Here is a 17,732-nt window from a genome sequence, read left to right on the forward strand (position 1 = left end):
CTCACAGAACCTGATGAAACATGTTTCCACTGAGGACAGCACATTGTTCAGCTGTTATGGGAAATTGGGTGCTGTTTGTTCAAACTTGATTATTTACAGACAAGTAACATCCCTGGAATATACAACAGGAAACTAATCTGTGACCAGGTCCAATATCTGCCATTCAGCTTCCAAGAAAGTTTTGTAGTGCTTGTGCTTTCAACCACTGGTTTCTGAAAACTGGACTTGATATGACTAAGATATTGTTGCTAGATCACAGCAGTGAGAAACATTCACTCATGCTAAAACTAAGACTGTTTGGCTTCTTGTCCTAAAGGAGAAGTCCTGTATTGGTGAATTGAACTGTCCTGGGTTTGCTATGAATTTCCACCAAGTTTACTACAGTTACTATACAATCACATTTTCCATGGTAAGTCATGAAAATAGGGTGACACATGTGTAACATCTGGGTCGTTGTGACCTAGCCCAAGGACACGAATGAGACATGAAATGACAGCCAAAGCCCCGTGTACCTAATTCAAATCTGAACTCCAGTTGAATGAACCTTTCCCCATTGTCAGATGCTATACAGTATAACTGTTGATATCTAACCAGAAGTCTGCACGCTAGGCTATGAATACATAATGGGAACTGCGCCAGTTTACACTTACCAGACCGGTAACAAATTCCGTGGTTAGTGGGTTAGATGGTGTGCTGGTGATTAAGTGCCAGGCTCGGAGGGTGTGTGTTCGAATCACGGATGGGACTCAACCTCACAAATGAACTAGAATCTGTACTTAACGGAGAAAGTGTAATTCCAAGTATAACGTGTTTACATTTGACTACTCTCTGAATGACACTGGACGCGGGTTGGAACTGATCGTCATCAACCCATACTTATCATTAAAAACGACTAACGGGTTCGTTTGATTTGGCTCGTTGACTTGGTTGTCGCAAGACTTTGTATCCGAATTGTGTAGAACGGTGATGTTGATCACTTGATTGTCTGGTCCTCATTTGATTATTTACATACAGCCGCCATATAGCTGGAATATTGCTGAGCGTGGTAAATGGCATTGTGCAGTCATGTACCAAATCGGCTGAGTAATGCACTCCGACGATGAGTAGGGTATTATCACAATGAGCCATGGCAGTGCGGGAACCTGACAATTAAGCCTAGCAGTGAAAGGAAACAGGTTATATTTTATATTGTGCAAACAGTGGTCTGTAAGTGTAGCTATGTTACAAACGATACCTGGTTTGCCCGCATACATGTAAAGGATAATTTATTCGCTCTGCTAAAAGGAACTGTGAACGTTGAAGAGCATGTTTACACATTTTTGTGTTGCTTTTGAAATGGTGGTAACGCGTCTTTGCTCTGTGTGCAGAGCACCATATCTCAAAAAGCTATTTTTAAAAGTGTGGCGCTTGAATTGCGTTTTCTATGAACATGCCAGTGACAATATATTACATTATCTGTGTACCTTCAAGACTCTGAAAGTAGTTATTCCAGTTACACCCCTTATTTTATTCGATCTGTTCTGGTTTGTTTGAAATTTACCTCTTTTGCACTGCTTGCTTGAAGAGGACAGGTGGTGTTCAACTGTACGCCACTGGGATGGGAGAGAAAACTGTATGTAATATTTCAATACACGATTTTAATGCGAACTGCTTCTTATACTAGTGCTACTACTACAACAACTATTACTACTACTGTTGCTGCTGCTACTACTACTACTTCTACTACTACAACTAGTAACTGGTGCTGCTGCTACTACTACTGCTGCTGCTGTTACTGCTACTACTACCACCACCACCACTACTACTACTACTGCTGCTGCTGCTGATACTATATATATAATTTATCCACCTAGTAAGTGAGTTTAGGTTAGCGCCTTTTTATCAATATTCCATCAATATCTCGGCGGAACCACTGATTCAAACTCTGATTCATCTCCCCAGGGATCTCGCATTCAGTATCTTGAAACACGTATGGGTGTTATGCACTACACGTGGAATGTACAAACTGAAGGCATAAATAGCTGTCGTGTTTGTTTTCGTCATGTTGATGTTTAAAACAAATCACCGATTTATTTCATTAAATGCTTTATTGTGTAACAGGGTTTTCTCGGCGATCACTTTGTTGTCCGGATCGCTTACAGGTCGCCGTGGAAGAGGTTCATTACTGTGAGACGTGATGTTCATTGCCCATAAAAAAATAAAAAAATAGAAAACATTTAATGCAGGATGTATGCACGGGTTCTAACAGTAGAGAAGGACATTCTTTAACCGATACCGCGTCATCACAGACCTTTGTTGTAATTTTACAAGTTATTTTACCTTTTAGCCTCTGTGTTCGATTCCCCACATGGGTAAAATGTGTGAAGCTCATTTCTAGTTTCCCCCGCCATGACATTGCTGAAATGGTGCTGGAAACAGCCTCAAACTAAATTCACTCACTCATTGAGGAATCTTTTTTTGTTCATGAAATCAAAACAGGGTTTGATATTTGCGTGTTAAGGATCTTCTACATCAGATACGCATATATGCTTTAGATAGGGTTTTGTTCTGTTAGTCTTCTTCAGTCCATTCCTTTGTTCCAATATCGTTGTCATGCAACATGACTATTGCTATGATAGTGTAAAGTATCCGGTAGATCGCATGCTGCACGATATACACATTGAATTCATATGTAAGACTGCATTGTTTCACATATAATCAGAATACCTCCCCGTGACGTCCACTAACATGGGCATCTTCGTATAAATTAAGCTAATATAGAACGTCTTTGAAGGACACAACGCCCCTCGGTAAGACCCCTCAAACCACTGAATGAACACAGACTGATAGGGCTGGACTGGAAGTGAGACGGACCGGAAGTGAGACGGGCCGGAAGTGAGACTGAGTGTGAGACTGGTTGTGAGACTGGGTGTGTCACTGGGTGTATCACTTGGTGTAAGACTTGGTGTCAGACAGGGTGTCAGACAGGGTATCACTGGGTGTGAGACTGGTTATCACTGGTTATCACTGGGTGTTTGACTGGGTGTCAGGCTGGGTATCACTGGGTGTGAGACTGGATGTCAGGCCGGGTATCATTGGGTGTGAGACTGGGGGTCACTGGATATCGTGGGGTGTGAGACTGGACGTCAGGCCGGGTATCACTGGGTGTCAGACTGGGTATCACTGGGTTGTCAGGTGGGTGTTAGACTGGGTGTCACTGGGTATCACTGGGTGTCAGACGGGATATCAGAATGGGTGTCAGTGAATGTAACTGGGTGTCAGTGGACGTCACTGGGCGTCAAACTGAGTGTTACTTGCTGTTAGACTGTTGCGAGAAGTTGTGGCTCGGCTTTGAAGTGCTGATAAACGTAGAGATTCCATTACTACTAGTCTCTGGTGCAGCAACACAGTGTTATACACTAGCCACTTTACTGCACACAGACTCCTTAGCTAGTGCACACATACACCCTACCTACTGTACTCAAACACTTTAGTTGTTGTACACAGACACTTAACTGTTGTACATATGCTCTTTAGCTACTGAGCAGAGATAGTTTAGATAGTGAGCACAGCACTCTAGCTATTGTACATACACATACCTTGGTTATTGAACATGTACAATTTAGCGCTTGTACACAGACACTCTAGCTGTTGTACACAGACGCTTTAGCTATTGTACACAGACACTCAGGCTATTGTACACAGACGCTCCAGCTATTGTACACAGACGCTCTAGCAACTGTGCACAGACGCTCTAGCTATTGGACACAGAAACTCCAGCTATTGTACACAGACACTTTAGCTATTCTAGCTGTTGTACAAAGACTCTCTAGCTATTGTGCAAAGACTCATTGGCTACTGTACACAGACGCTCTAGCTATTGTACACAGACGCTCCAGCTGTTGTACACAGACGCTCTAGCTATTCTAGCTGTTGTACACAGACTCTCTAGCTATTGTGCACAGACTCATTGGCTACTGTATACAGACGCTCCAGCTATTGTACACAGACCCTCTCTAGCTTTTGTACACGGACGCTCTAGCTATTGTACACAGACGTTCTAGCTATTCTAGCTGTTGTACACAGACTCTCTACCTATTGTGCACAGACTCATTGGCTAGTGTACACGGACGCTCCAGCTATTGTACACAGAACCTCTCTAGCTATTGTATACAGACGCTCTAGCTATTGTACACAGACGCTCTAGCTATTGTACACAGACACTCTAGCTATTGTACACAGACACTCTAGCTATTGTATACAGACGCTCTAGCTATTGTACACAGACGCTCCAGCTATTGTACACAGACGCTCTAGCTATTGTACACAGGCACTCCAGCTATTGTACACAGACGCTCCAGCTATTGTACACAGACGCTCCAGCTATTGTACACAGACTTTCTAGCTATTGTACACAAACGCTCCAGCTATTGTACACAGACCCTCTAGCTATTGTACACAGACACTCCAGCTATTGTACACAGACGCTCCAGCTATTGTACATAGACGCTCCAGCTATTGTACATAGACCATCCAGCTGTTGTACACAGACACTCTAGATATTGTACACAGACGCTCTAGCTATTAGACACGTTTGTTGTCATACACAGACGCAATGATACACAGATAAATCCCAGTACATCGACACATTACTTACTGTGATCATACACACCTGCCTTTATATACTGAAACACATTAGTTGTTGTATATCAGTTATTGTGAGGCGAGTCTTGATATAGCAAATAGTTCATAATGGTGAAGCAATAACACTTCCAGCATTACACTATCATGGCCAGTATTTTCTCCAGATCTGGAGAACGAAGCTGCTTGAATCATATCCAGCTCGTCATTATTGTCCCTTTGACAACTATGTTTGTTCAACACACGTTCGTTGTGAAAAGCAGCAGGAAATATTTGAAGTGTGAATTCACTTTCAAACCTGCAGCTACTCCCACACCGGGGATACCGCGTTACATGACCGTGCTTACTGTTGCATGGATACTCAAATAGGTATACATATAACATGTTGCCCGTATTGAGGAACATCCCGTTTAGAACCCATCAGTCTATACAGGTAAGGTTTCTCTCTTATATCCATATAACGATACACATAACCTACTGCCATCTTCAGTGCGTTACTTCAAGTGTCCATGTTTGAGTAAATACCACATTCAACGTGTTTTAGGTACTCTGGTAAAGTGATGCAGGTCACGACCATGCTTTGCACATCATAACCTGCTTTCATCACTGAAATATATGGAGAGAGTTTAGTTTGTTATTCTTTAGTTTGTATTCAGTTTTACATACTTATGCATATGGGTTTAATGTCGATTACACTTACAGCGTATAAACTTACTGCTTTTTATAACAAGACGACTTCATATTGTGTGTGTGTTTGTGTGTGTGTTTGTGTGTGTGTGACTCTTTCTCATTAGCACTGGCACTGGCTAGTGCTATGCTCTCAAAATAGTGGAATATCCCCTACTTTTTTGAATGATATATTGCGTTTCCTGGTACCTGTAGAAAAACAGGATTTTGCCAACGCCATTCATTAAAACCAAAACTGATTGCGAAGTTTTTGAGTTGAACAAGCGAGCATATGATGTTAATGTTCATATGTGTGACGGGTGTAGAAAAGGACATGGTGATTGGTTGTCAATGTGCCATTTCATACAATCTGTCCTTGCTTTGTTTGGTCTAGAATCAAAGAGGGAGACGTTTAGTGAGATGTGAGAATATCTTCCTCAGACATACCGGTTTTAGTAAATACCCCAGACCATTTCACAGCAACCAGGGAATCTACCAGGGGCGATGGGGTAGCGCTGTGGTTAAAGCGTTCGCCCGTCACGTCGAAGACCTGTTTTCTCTTCCCCACATGGGTACAATGTGTAAAGCACATGTATGGTGTCCCTTCCGTGATGTTGCTGGAATATTGCTAAAGCGACGCAAACCAATCTCACTCACTCACTTGTATCTTCCATGTGTGCCCCACAAGGAGTTGAGAATGCAGGATAAAACCACGCTGAAATCAACAATTACAAGAGAAATACTACATTGCTATCGCAGAATATCGTTGTGGTGTTCTTCAGTGACATTCTTATTTTTTCCCATTATTGGTCAACAATGATCATGGCACATGTTATGTGACATATGTTTGTTTCATGCTGCATATCATGTACAATACGCTTATGTTGAACCTGGAGTCAGAAACTAGATATTTAGTAATAGATGATTAAGGACTGGACAACGGTGATGTCAGAGCGAACATGTGGGTAGGCCTATAGCCCAGCGGGTAAGTGATCAGATTGTACACTTCGTGTTACAAACACAACATTTGGCATGATTGTAGCTTATAATCTTCTTATGAAATAAGATCTAGAGGATTCGCAGATTCTATATATTTTTTTATATTTTGAGAGGAAAGGTGAAAAAAATCACTTGTGTCTACTATTTTCGGCATTCGGTCGTCACTATACTTAAAATGTCGAGCAGGCTGAATCACCATTCGTCGTTCAGAGCCAAGTCAGCTCTCGTTCATTGAAAGGAGTGTTAGGAGTCGAACGCGTGGATGCAGGATGTTCAGTGATGATGACTGGCCAGACGTGTTGAGTAAGGCGATGACGATGGTCATGTTCAGGAAGTTCGGTACAAAACGTGCCCTCAGTCGCCAGCTTTCTATATGGCCGAAGTCACGTATTTAAACCCTCTCTCTCTTCTCACATAAACATAAAACATTTCAATAGTCACGAGAGGACCATAGTATTATTCCCATTTCATAATAAGCATGTATTTCAAAATCATCTTAAATTGGCTATGACGCCAGGTGGTCGCTAGACCGACGCTCAGTTTCTGAAAATATGTTATTTTGATTGAAACAAATGAGTCCATTTAACCTGAAAAGAAGCCCAGTGAGTTCGGAGATTCTGAACCTGAGGGAATGTAGACGGGCTTCGTGTATAACTTTTGCATTGCAGAAAAGCTTCGGCAGAAGGAAAAATATTGTGATTCAAAGACTGTGAGTTAGATTAGCTGTTTGTGGAACTGCAAGTGTATTTTGCTTCACCAGTGAACTCGTCAGAAGCCTGTGGAAACAGGAGTTCATTTCAAAATTGCTGGTAAAGTAGGAAGCTGTATCAGACATGATGATTGTCACTGCTGCCTGGTAGTAACACTGCACGTATAACAGAAACCGTTGTGAAAGCCTGGAAGAGTATAACAACAGACTCGGACAACACCTTGTTGTTTTGGCTGAATTAAGTGTTCTTGATAAGCAAATCTGTGAAAAAGTGTAAAATGCTATGAACAGTACGAGTAAATTTGCGCAAGTGATAAGGATCTGTTTAAGAGTGGACCTGTTGTAAGTGCATGATAGGTTTTACTTAACAATAGCTGTGGCTACAGTATCATTGTTTACTATCAGCCGTGTCATTGCTGCAAGGTACGGTTCCACTCGTAATGGAAATATGCGAATGGCGTAAAGCGTACATCTTCATTCATTTATCTATAAATATTTATTTTATCACTCAGGATTCCAGAACGAACAATTTTATAGCTTTTAAAAATTACACAAGTCACTGTAGAATATGTGTTACAAAACAATACCAATTATTGTCAGCTCTATTACGAGATATTTTCAAAAAGGAGGGGAATGGCTGGTGTAGTAAAAGGTTTTGTTAGACTAATTGTTGGTATGCACTTGATAATTAATTGACTCCGATGACGTCATTGCCACTGATTCCTTTTTCAGTGCTTTTACCTTCTCGTTACTGGATGTTTAGGAAGTCGGATGGTTTGGCCAGGATGATCTCAAAGATGGTTGATTATTTCAGTGCCTACCATTCCTGCTGAGAGGTCAAACACTGTCTGTGATCTTGGTCAGAAACTGTTGCACAACACCATCTGTGTCAACGGTAACGCGATGGTACGGACAACGGTAACAGGATGGGGTACACCTACAGAATACCAGATACCTACAAGCCATATTGTTTAGTGTCACATCAACCTAACCCTAACGCTAATGCTAACCCTAAACCTTACCTTAACCTTAAACCTTACCCTAAATCTAACCCCAAACCATACCATAACCATAACCAAAAGTACACTCGCTTGCTTTCAAAGATTGCAGAAGGTATCCCGTATTCTGTAGTCTTGCGGAATGTAGCACCAGGATGGGACGTTGCACTAAGTAAATGTAAAACGATAACAGAATGGGACGTTGCACTAAGTAAATGTGAAACGGTAACAGGATGGGACGTAAATGTAAAACAAGACATAAATAGTTCCGTTTTGACAGCCTGTTACAAGGCTCCTGTAGTGATAAAGTAAATCAAAGTTTCCCTATCGTTTTCACTATAACGCCATATAACTGGACTATTGTTGAATGCGGTGTAAAACTAAACTTACGCCCTCGTTAACTGCAGTTGACAACCTATGAGACAATGATTTTTTATAGCTGTAGCGAACATATCAACCCAGTAAGCTTGCATTTCAAACACAATCAGCAACACTGAAATGTACACAATGACTCACATTATGCGGGTAGACCGAGGTGCGTACATGTATGTCATAGATATGTCTTTCCCGTCAACTGCTGGAACATTTAGACCGATCATTTTACACTAGAGATATATGTTATGGGGCTCAATGTATGTACTATTTTAGTTACCTGCCATGTGTATTTACTGAATGTTAAGCAATACCGTTTCGTCCTCCACACGATTTAAATTTCGTACCTGGACATACTATCTATGGTTCTAAGATGTCAAGCACGGATCATTGATCCGGACCGGATATGACGTAATGTAGAAACCCGTCGTCAACCAACTAGCCCCGCGTGAGCGGGCATCTTATTTAATCTAATCTGTGTCATTAATTGTTGGACTGTGCAATATTTATTGCGATATGGTTCAGATTCCGCAATATATTTGGTTATGCAGGGTTAGCTTTAAACCGTGTGCCTTTGACTTCCATAGCAACAAAATAAAAGATCTCTTAAAGTGCCAGATATACTTACATTTCTGTTGACTTCATGTAACATGTTAGGCGGGGAGGTATCTTTATAAGTGAGAGCAAAAGTATCAAATGTATTACCAAATGCTTAAAACTCTGTGGGCTTGGACGGTTTCATATGTTACATTTTGGAGGAAGTAAGTGACCCAAAAGGACCCTTTTCCTTTATTTGTGTACTTATGAGTAGAGCCTTTCTGTCTCTCACTGACCATTTCATAATTCACTTTTTTATTGTTTCATCATGGGACATATGATATCCATATATGATAAAAACTCAAGTCCTATCAAATGTGTACTGTATGATGACATTCTAGCCAAGGATCTTAGTTACTGGCGGTCACATGAGATCACCTAAATCGTGTTTGTTTCATCTAGCAGTGGTTCATGTTAACACGCAGCTGAATCTAGACGAATCACTGACATACAGTAACAGTAATTACTCAGTGCAGTCAAGTGCGGTCTGTTGAAGCAAACAACACTGACCATGGAAATCACGTTATACTGCCTTTGCCATTACATTCGCAAAACCTTGTAACCATACTTCACTTACATATTCCACGTTAAGGCTCTATATCACTTTGTTCACCTGTAAACTACTCGCTTGCAGCCATACACAGTGGGGACGGGGAGTCTTAAGTATGGTGCAACTGCAACTAAGATCATGTGGCAAATTGCTAATGTATGATAAACACATATTCTGTTTTACCAAAATTGGACAACTTTTGAAGACAGTCCACGTTATAAGTTATATGCAGACTATGAGAATCTCTTTGAGTCAGAGGGGTATCTGTCTTCCAGTTTGGAATATACTCTAAACACCAAAAGTAAGGTTACCCTCCTTCCTTAATGGCGGAGGTACCTGTCTCCAGCTGGCGTGGTGATACGTGGACTCCCATTTCTAGGTTTCTCTGTAGCGCTGAATAAGTTGATAAACTGGCACCATCCAAATGTCTTTCTCCCTCTTCTCTCTCTCTCTCTCTCTCCACCCTATAAAATCATTCTACATGTTCCTAAACATTTGTTCACAATATCACAGACACGTTTTACTAGTTTTTATTAATGCAAATCAGCAGAAAATGTTTGAAAAAACTAAAATCATGGGAATGATTTTTTACAAAATGATGATTTATCAAAAAATTATCCCAAATATGAATGCATTTGGGAATTTGTTTTTGTTATTTACATAAAGTTGTGTTGTTTAGCCATGTTGTAAGCTAATGCCTTTTAACAAACCTTTAACATGATAGTTTTTCAGTAATTCATAAAGTTGGGAGGGTAAGCTTTGGCGTTTAGTGTATATTTCTAAAAGTGCTGGTCAAATTCCGAGCTGGTGTCTGACATTTAAAGATTAACGTATGGAGGTATCAAAATATTGCTGTGTCTTACAGAAGTTTCTTCTGTATAGTGAGTGGATTTAGAAGAAAGTATCACAAATGTCCAGCTTCTAAAGAACTTCGGGGTAGATCTTTGCCTCAGAATTCGAAAGTCAATATGATATCGTTCAGCATCATCCCTATAATAAACAAAACAACTGGACACATTAACAATAACTCGTGTTACGTATTAAGCATGTAAAATGAAAGGAAAATTAAAAAGATACAAAATCGGTATTTAAATTCTAAAATTCCAGTACGGCTGCACATATTTAGTTTGCTGATATTTTTCACTGGGAGGTAAGATTAGATATGCAGGCAGACAGGCAACTCTTATGAATTTTTTTTAGAAATAATATTATTGTTTCCTCTTTTTGTTCCTCCTTTGTGCCTGTTTGGAATATGAATATTAATATTAATATATTTTTCGGCAATATATCAAAATAAGTTTTGCAATATCTTTTAAATGATTGTAGTCCATCGCAATATGAAAATCAGGGCAATATAACTATAATGTGACTATAAATGTGAATGGGGAATTGCATGTTTTTTAATCTGGTGACATATTCTGTTTGTAAATAATAATGTAATGAATATATGTTTTTTCAAGAAACCCATTTGGACATTGTGCTGTGTATGACGTCAGTCTTGGTCTCGTCGCTATATTCCTGGAATAATGCTGACCTGACGTAAAACCCAACTCAACTCAACTCAACTCAACGCTGATGCAGCAACCTATATTCAGAACTACTCTATTTATTCTCGACAAAGTGTTCCTCTAAGTGACAATGTTATCTCAGTGACCTGATCATGCCACGTAAATATATCAAACCTGTTTATTCAACACAATCCGGTTTAACAGCAGTTACTGATGGAAACCCTTACAAAAGCGAAAAAAACAAACAAACAAACCCACACACATTACTCCGTAAGCTGGCACGACTTATAGACAGACTATTGGGACAACGCGACACATAAGTGCAAAACTCGAGACTCTTAATGTTTATGCGTGCAAAGGTTCTCATGCTGTGAAACTAAATCAAATCCTTGTGGTCTGAGCAGGTACTGGCACATACAGATATTTTTTTTATTTAACCCTTGTGTTGAATAGTGGTTTCAACTATTGACTATACCCTTCACCTCGTTATAAGGACATATTACACATGTCTTAAAGGGGTAAAATTAACTGGATTACAATATGCAGAAATTGATTTGAAAACTGTGTCGGAAGTCATCAATGGGATACACAAAGTGTAAAAATATTAACTTTCCTTCCCCGATTCCACGATAGGTGCTAACACAGGACAGGCAAGGAGCAGTTTCCAGGGGTTCTAAACTCAAGAGCGTAAATGTATCTTTGGGTTCGAAAATCACATTACTAAGATACCGTTTGAACATTAGTTAATGTCAAGTAAATGATGTGTATCATAAGTATTATCTAGACCACATTACTGTATATTGGTTCATGGAGCACTCTAGCATGAATAAACACTGGGTCGTTGTATCATTATTCCCCCAACCGACACATTTATGTGATAAAGGCCTATTGCAAATGATAGCATAGAATTGGGGAAATGGATAGTGTATGATTTGGACCATCACTTTTCAAGGTGAAATTTATCAACCACCATAGAAGTGTCGTTGATTCTGCTGTTGGTTGGTTGGTTGGGTGGTTTTTAAAATAATTATCAATATTCCAGCCAGCGGTCTGTAAACAATCGAGTATGACCAGACAATCCAGTGATTAACATCCCGAGCATCGATCTACACAATTGGGATACGATGACAAACTTTCAGCGGAACCTGGGCATGAAATATACATGCTTGTTACACAAAACATAAATCATAGTAATAGAAAAAGGTACACATCCTCCTAACTCTAATATATAATCAGACTATATTCCTCTTGACCAGCAATCTTATCTTCTCATTACACCAGAAAATATATGCTGATATACTGGAAATATTAAATATTATATTTAATCTGTTGAATGTTCAAAGTAATCCAACTTTTGCTGGGGGTACACGTGTGAACAACCACACGATGTAGTAAGCCATTATCTGCATCAAATTGCAATACAGTCGCTTTGATACATTGCTTAGGCCGCGTGCTCTAAACTGAATCTGCGTAACTAACAAGTGTATGTTATTGTAAGTGTTACCATCTTTATTAGGAAAATATAATTTTTAGATGCAACCCCCAAAAGCATCTCCAACACCTAAGACTTTAAAAACCGTATTGCTATACTTTAACGTCAGTTATTTAGCCGTAATATGTTCCCCACAAAAACAATGCGTACTTAACAAAAGGGCTCACAACTATCAGATTTTGCATTTCTTTTCTAACGATCAAATTAACACGAGCTGAGATCGAATGAACGTACGTGGTCAGCTGATGTCATAACCGATTTTCACAATAATACAATTTTATACAATTCTTATGGCTCTTATTCCTTTTGCATCAAAAATAAATTTGTATTCCGAGGATAGTGAATATGTTGTATTCTTTAACACTTTTATATTTGGTACCTGCATGATTTCAGCATATTCAGCTTGAATAAAATTGTATTTCCTAATGCATGAACTGCTCATATCCAGCTACAGCAACGACAGCAACAGCAGCATCTGCGGTATCAGCAGTGATACATCGGCGTTAACACATCTGGGGCTACTTACATTTTTCAGCTGTATAACATAGGAGCACACATTTGTCCATCCTTTGCTAAAAATAAACAAACCTCCTGACGTAGACTATATCAGGTATCCAAAATGCCTGTGCCCTTCAGGAAATATTTCCTTATTTGTAGTTTAAATATCATTAAGTCACAACGAACGACTCTTGAATCGCACAACATGTTCGCGGTGTTGCAGTGACGCCATGATCTTCTATTGACCAGCCGCGCATTCGCCAGGCAGTTTGCACAATAACGGCATAGATTCGATGTAAATTATGCAAAACTAGGTTAACGTGACTTGGACATCTCAGTTACTTTAGTTTGTGAAGCCCATCTCTTTGAACTTATAACATTATAACATTTATGACCATTTTCTATCAGAAGCCAGAGAATTTTTTTAACGGAATACGCTGTACCCGTGCACTGAAAAGGTACGTATGTTTATAATAACTGCAAAATAACATTCGGTCACATTAAACCATCATGCCAACTCATATTCAATATCTTTGGCTGTTCACAGTTGAAGTAATGCTGCACATTAAAAGGAACCCAACTACTCCAAACACGTTTCATAATGTGTAAAATATGACGACCTTCTTTGTTTAGTGATCATCATATTTCCTGGTCAATGGTTATTCATATTTATTCGTTTCGGAAGCATACATGAAAGATATGGATAAATCCTAAAATTAAACTATAAAGTGAAGGTTTTTATCGCATTTAAAAATACTGGTGACTAGTGTTCCACTGCAAGGCCACCCGCCATGGTGTATACGCTCATGGCTTTCTCTTCACATAGTGAGTGGGCGGCTCATTCATAGCCTGTCGAACGTGGAGAACGGGTATGGCAGAAACTCTGCCTCACAGGGCCTACCTGTAGTCGATTTCTGTATGCAGGTGAGTAACAAGGAAGGGTCTAATCTCATAAGATAAATGACATGGTGTAATTTTTCATGGTCATGTTGGTTTCACGATATGGGCGTGTGTTTTCGTTACTATACATTGAGATCTCACGTTTGTGTTTTGGGTGTTACTAACTACAGCATATTATTGCCTGAGGAAGTATATCGTTTGTTTTATGCATTTTTATTATTTTTCACGTATTAACCAATGCATTACACAAGAGAGGGATATGATATATTATACCAAGTGCTGTTAGTCTAGACTGAACTGCTATCATTACACAATATCTGCTGCAGCAAGCATATCTACAGGGGTAGAGAACAACTCAGCACCACTGACAACACGTATGCAGCCTTGCCATAAGCAGAAATACTGCGAGTCAAACAGTATCGTGTGTTTGTAAAGAAATGGTTATGATCTGTTCCGTATGTATTTATCAGATCCTGAAAATACTGATGTAGATCAGAAACATCATACCGTCGTTACATCCCACCCTGAAATATCTACCGTACGACCTTGACCTCACGTTGCTAACTGTCTACGATGCTACCAATACCTGGTTATACATCAAAACACTGTGTGTGACTCCAGACTGGTGTAAGACCGGAGACACATGGATGACGAAGCGGTTTGGTTGACGAGATAGCTGTTTCTATCAAAAGGCAGACAGACAGACCTGCACAGAGTAGATTCATACGCAGACTAATATTTACCTACGCAGTATACAACGGTGAAAACATAACATTTAACATATACAACTTTAAAAATCTGAACACCTTGATATACCTTAAGGCGAAAACGTGAGATGTAGTGAAGTGTCTGAACAAATAAATGAATTCGCGTGAATGCTGTATAGACATAGATAGAGAGAAGAGTGGATAGATGGGTAGATATGGGTAGATATACCTATGGACATATAGACTGATAGACAAAAGAACTAAGGAACGCATATGATGGAATAAGGGAAATAGTTTTCCGCAACTGACGGGAGCACGGAATGTCATGCTTGGTAGTGATGCCTGAAGACATGTATTATTATAATAATATTGTTTTAATGATCAGCCAAGTTGTTCTACCTTGTTACTAATCAAGAGACACAGGTAAAATACAGCATGACTGTTTGAACCTTTGTTGATTACTATGTCTGGTTCAGTGTCACAGTGGAATGTTGTAATGATATAGAATTCTTAATATTCAAGTGGACAGCCACGTGATATACTAAATCATAATTTATACCTAATTTCAACAAATTCTCTCTTTGATTCATTGCTGAGACTGCCTAACAAAGTTAGAAGTGCATATTTGTTATTGTCAGAGAAATTATATCTATTAGTAAATCTATTTTTCAGTGCGATTCCTCTGAACATTACCGACGTGTCGTTACAGTATAAGTCAGAAATATGACTTTTTTATTTCTGTTTTTCAGTATGGGTTATGTACCTTGTAAATACAATTATAGGATAGGATCTATAGATCACACGTACATAGTAAGCTGAAAAACAAGCCGTGTTACATATTTACCTTGTGCAGCTTACAGTTTTACCTGCATACCTGTACGTTCCTTGCATACATTCACTGTTATGTATCAGGAAACACCCACACTTTGTCTATAAAAACATTTCCTACCTGAATTTATATGCTACATATATTGCAGCTGATAGATGTCAATGCATGATTAGCAACATCTACAATGAAAGCCTGAATATTGTTTGTTACAAGCGTCTCTTATGTCCAATGTTCTATTTCAGACTCCCTGAGTTGGACACTCTTTGTGGGGTCAAGCGATACAATGACTCCTGTCGTCTCCATCGTTTGTTTGCTGGCCGCACTATCCGGCGTGGCGTCTCAGAGTAAGACGTATTTTAGGTTCTTTAATCAGTTTAGTCAAATTTACATCTTTCAAGATTAAACGAAACAAGATGATAGGTGACTAGCATAGCGATAGGTTAGTGGATGCAAATATTATTATTTCTCACATACCTAGTTGTATAATTAGAAGATAAACATACTGTGTTGGAAAATGGGAGGTATATAACGAAATTATAATAGCTCTAAATTTGATTTAAAACCGAACGCATAACGTGATTCTACACCTCTGAATGACTTTGATTAACCAATCACAATCCAGTATTTTTATGGTCATGGTAGAATTCGAAACACCTTTCGCCACCTTTCCCAACGCAAAATCATATTCCTTTGTGCAATTGTTAGTGGGAAGAAAACTCATGAAAAGTAAACAGGAACAAACATAATTAAAACTCCAAGTAGACCATAATAATAGACATCCTGAAAATGTAGACTGAGGAATTTAATGAGAACAAGTCATGGAAATGATTAGAATCAGGTATATTAACACCACAAGAATCTAGTATAGAATTACACAGCAAGGCAAGGCTATTGTGGGAGTCACAACTGGTAGGTCACACATGCTGGTGAATGCAGCCATGTTGTCCTGGAGCAAATACTGGACAAGGCACGGCCGACAACCCATCCTCAGTTGTAACATTGTCTGATCCACCTGTGACTTGTCCACACCTGTTGCAATGGACAACAGTCAGCAAACATCACTCTGTGTCGAGACATTTTGTTATTTAATTTAAGGTGTACTACTCACCTTTGTTCCACACATAACATGTCAACGCCTGAGAATTACCTCGATTATCCGGCCAAACAGATTCCGGTGAGAGTAAAGGGCAATCTAGTGGTGGAAATGATATGAGTGGATAAGTGAAGATCAATGACAACTGATCTCTCGACGATCGTTAGGAAGTCCGGTTTTACCACGTCAACTATAAAATGACACAACTCATGTCCTACTTCAATTTTCGACTGCGCAAATCCGTATTAAGAACAAACAGGGCCCGAAATTCTTTCATCCCAGCAAGCATACGTGTTTTAAATGAATTATTTTAATGTTTGTTAATCATTTTTAATACTTTATCGATTGTTTCAAACTGTTATGTTAATAAACTTTTAGTGCTAATGTTCCCCAGCAAACATTTAATGTCGCCACTATATAGCTCAAAATCTTATAATATATCTTTAATATTTATTCATAATTTTTCTATACCTGATATCTTTGGCGTTGTTGTTTGCTGTTCTAGTAATATTGGGCATATGTCTGGGTGTTTTGGTGACTTTATGCGTGTGTATCCTTTGTTGTGTTGTGCTTTCAATATTAACCGTGCACATTTCCTTCGGGATAATAAAGCATTATCTTATCTTATGTTAAATTACTATTGCTGATAAATTACTATTGCTGACACATGTGTATGCAGACACACGTGACCGTATGCAAACAAACATGGTTAGACAGACACACGTTTGTGGATTCAGAAATGACAAACACAATTGCGGACAGAAAAACAAATGAGCCATCACAGACAAGTCCTGTGCACAGGCATGTCATTATGTTTTACTTCTCTGTGATTATTACATTTTTTGTTTTTATAGGCATTCCCCCACACATAATAAAACCTGAAGCCAAGACGAAGGAGTACCTGAAGCGGAACTCGAACGTTGTTCTCCACTGCAGGGCGTCGGGAAATCCCACAGTCACGTAAGCAAAATAACATATACCATAGGCTATGGATTGTAAAATAGACTCTGAATACAAGTATTTAAATACCATAAATATCTGTAGTTTTCATTAATTATGATGTGTTGAGACCCAATGGCACTTATGTTGTGAGTCGAGGTTTGGACGAAATTTTGACGAATTTTACTGGCTGGCGAACAGTTATCGCCAATACATCAATATGACATATGCGCAGTTCCGGTCAATTACAATTCA

General features: G+C 39.2%; 1 protein-coding gene across 8 annotated transcripts in view; it reads left to right on the top strand.

The window, feature by feature from the left end:
- Window positions 1-1,571: 1,571 nt before the first annotated feature.
- The window catches only part of LOC137278513 (neural cell adhesion molecule L1-like), a 29,940-nt gene continuing 13,779 nt past the window's right edge, over window positions 1,572-17,732 (top strand). For 2 of the 8 annotated variants that reach the window (XM_067810885.1, XM_067810891.1), the window contains exons 1-3: window positions 4,927-5,053; window positions 15,688-15,789; window positions 17,393-17,498. In XM_067810885.1, the coding sequence (XP_067666986.1) occupies window positions 15,729-15,789; window positions 17,393-17,498 (167 nt within the window). In that variant the 5' untranslated portion in view covers window positions 4,927-5,053; window positions 15,688-15,728. Of the gene's footprint in view, window positions 1,613-4,926; window positions 5,054-13,182; window positions 13,324-13,437; window positions 13,468-13,786; window positions 13,934-15,687; window positions 15,790-17,392; window positions 17,499-17,732 lie in introns of those variants that run through there. The other 6 variants (XM_067810887.1, XM_067810884.1, XM_067810886.1 and 3 more) reach the window with 6 other exon arrangements.

The sequence above is a fragment of the Haliotis asinina genome, chromosome 3 (genome assembly GCF_037392515.1).
Source record: "Haliotis asinina isolate JCU_RB_2024 chromosome 3, JCU_Hal_asi_v2, whole genome shotgun sequence".
Taxonomy (NCBI): domain Eukaryota; kingdom Metazoa; phylum Mollusca; class Gastropoda; order Lepetellida; family Haliotidae; genus Haliotis; species Haliotis asinina.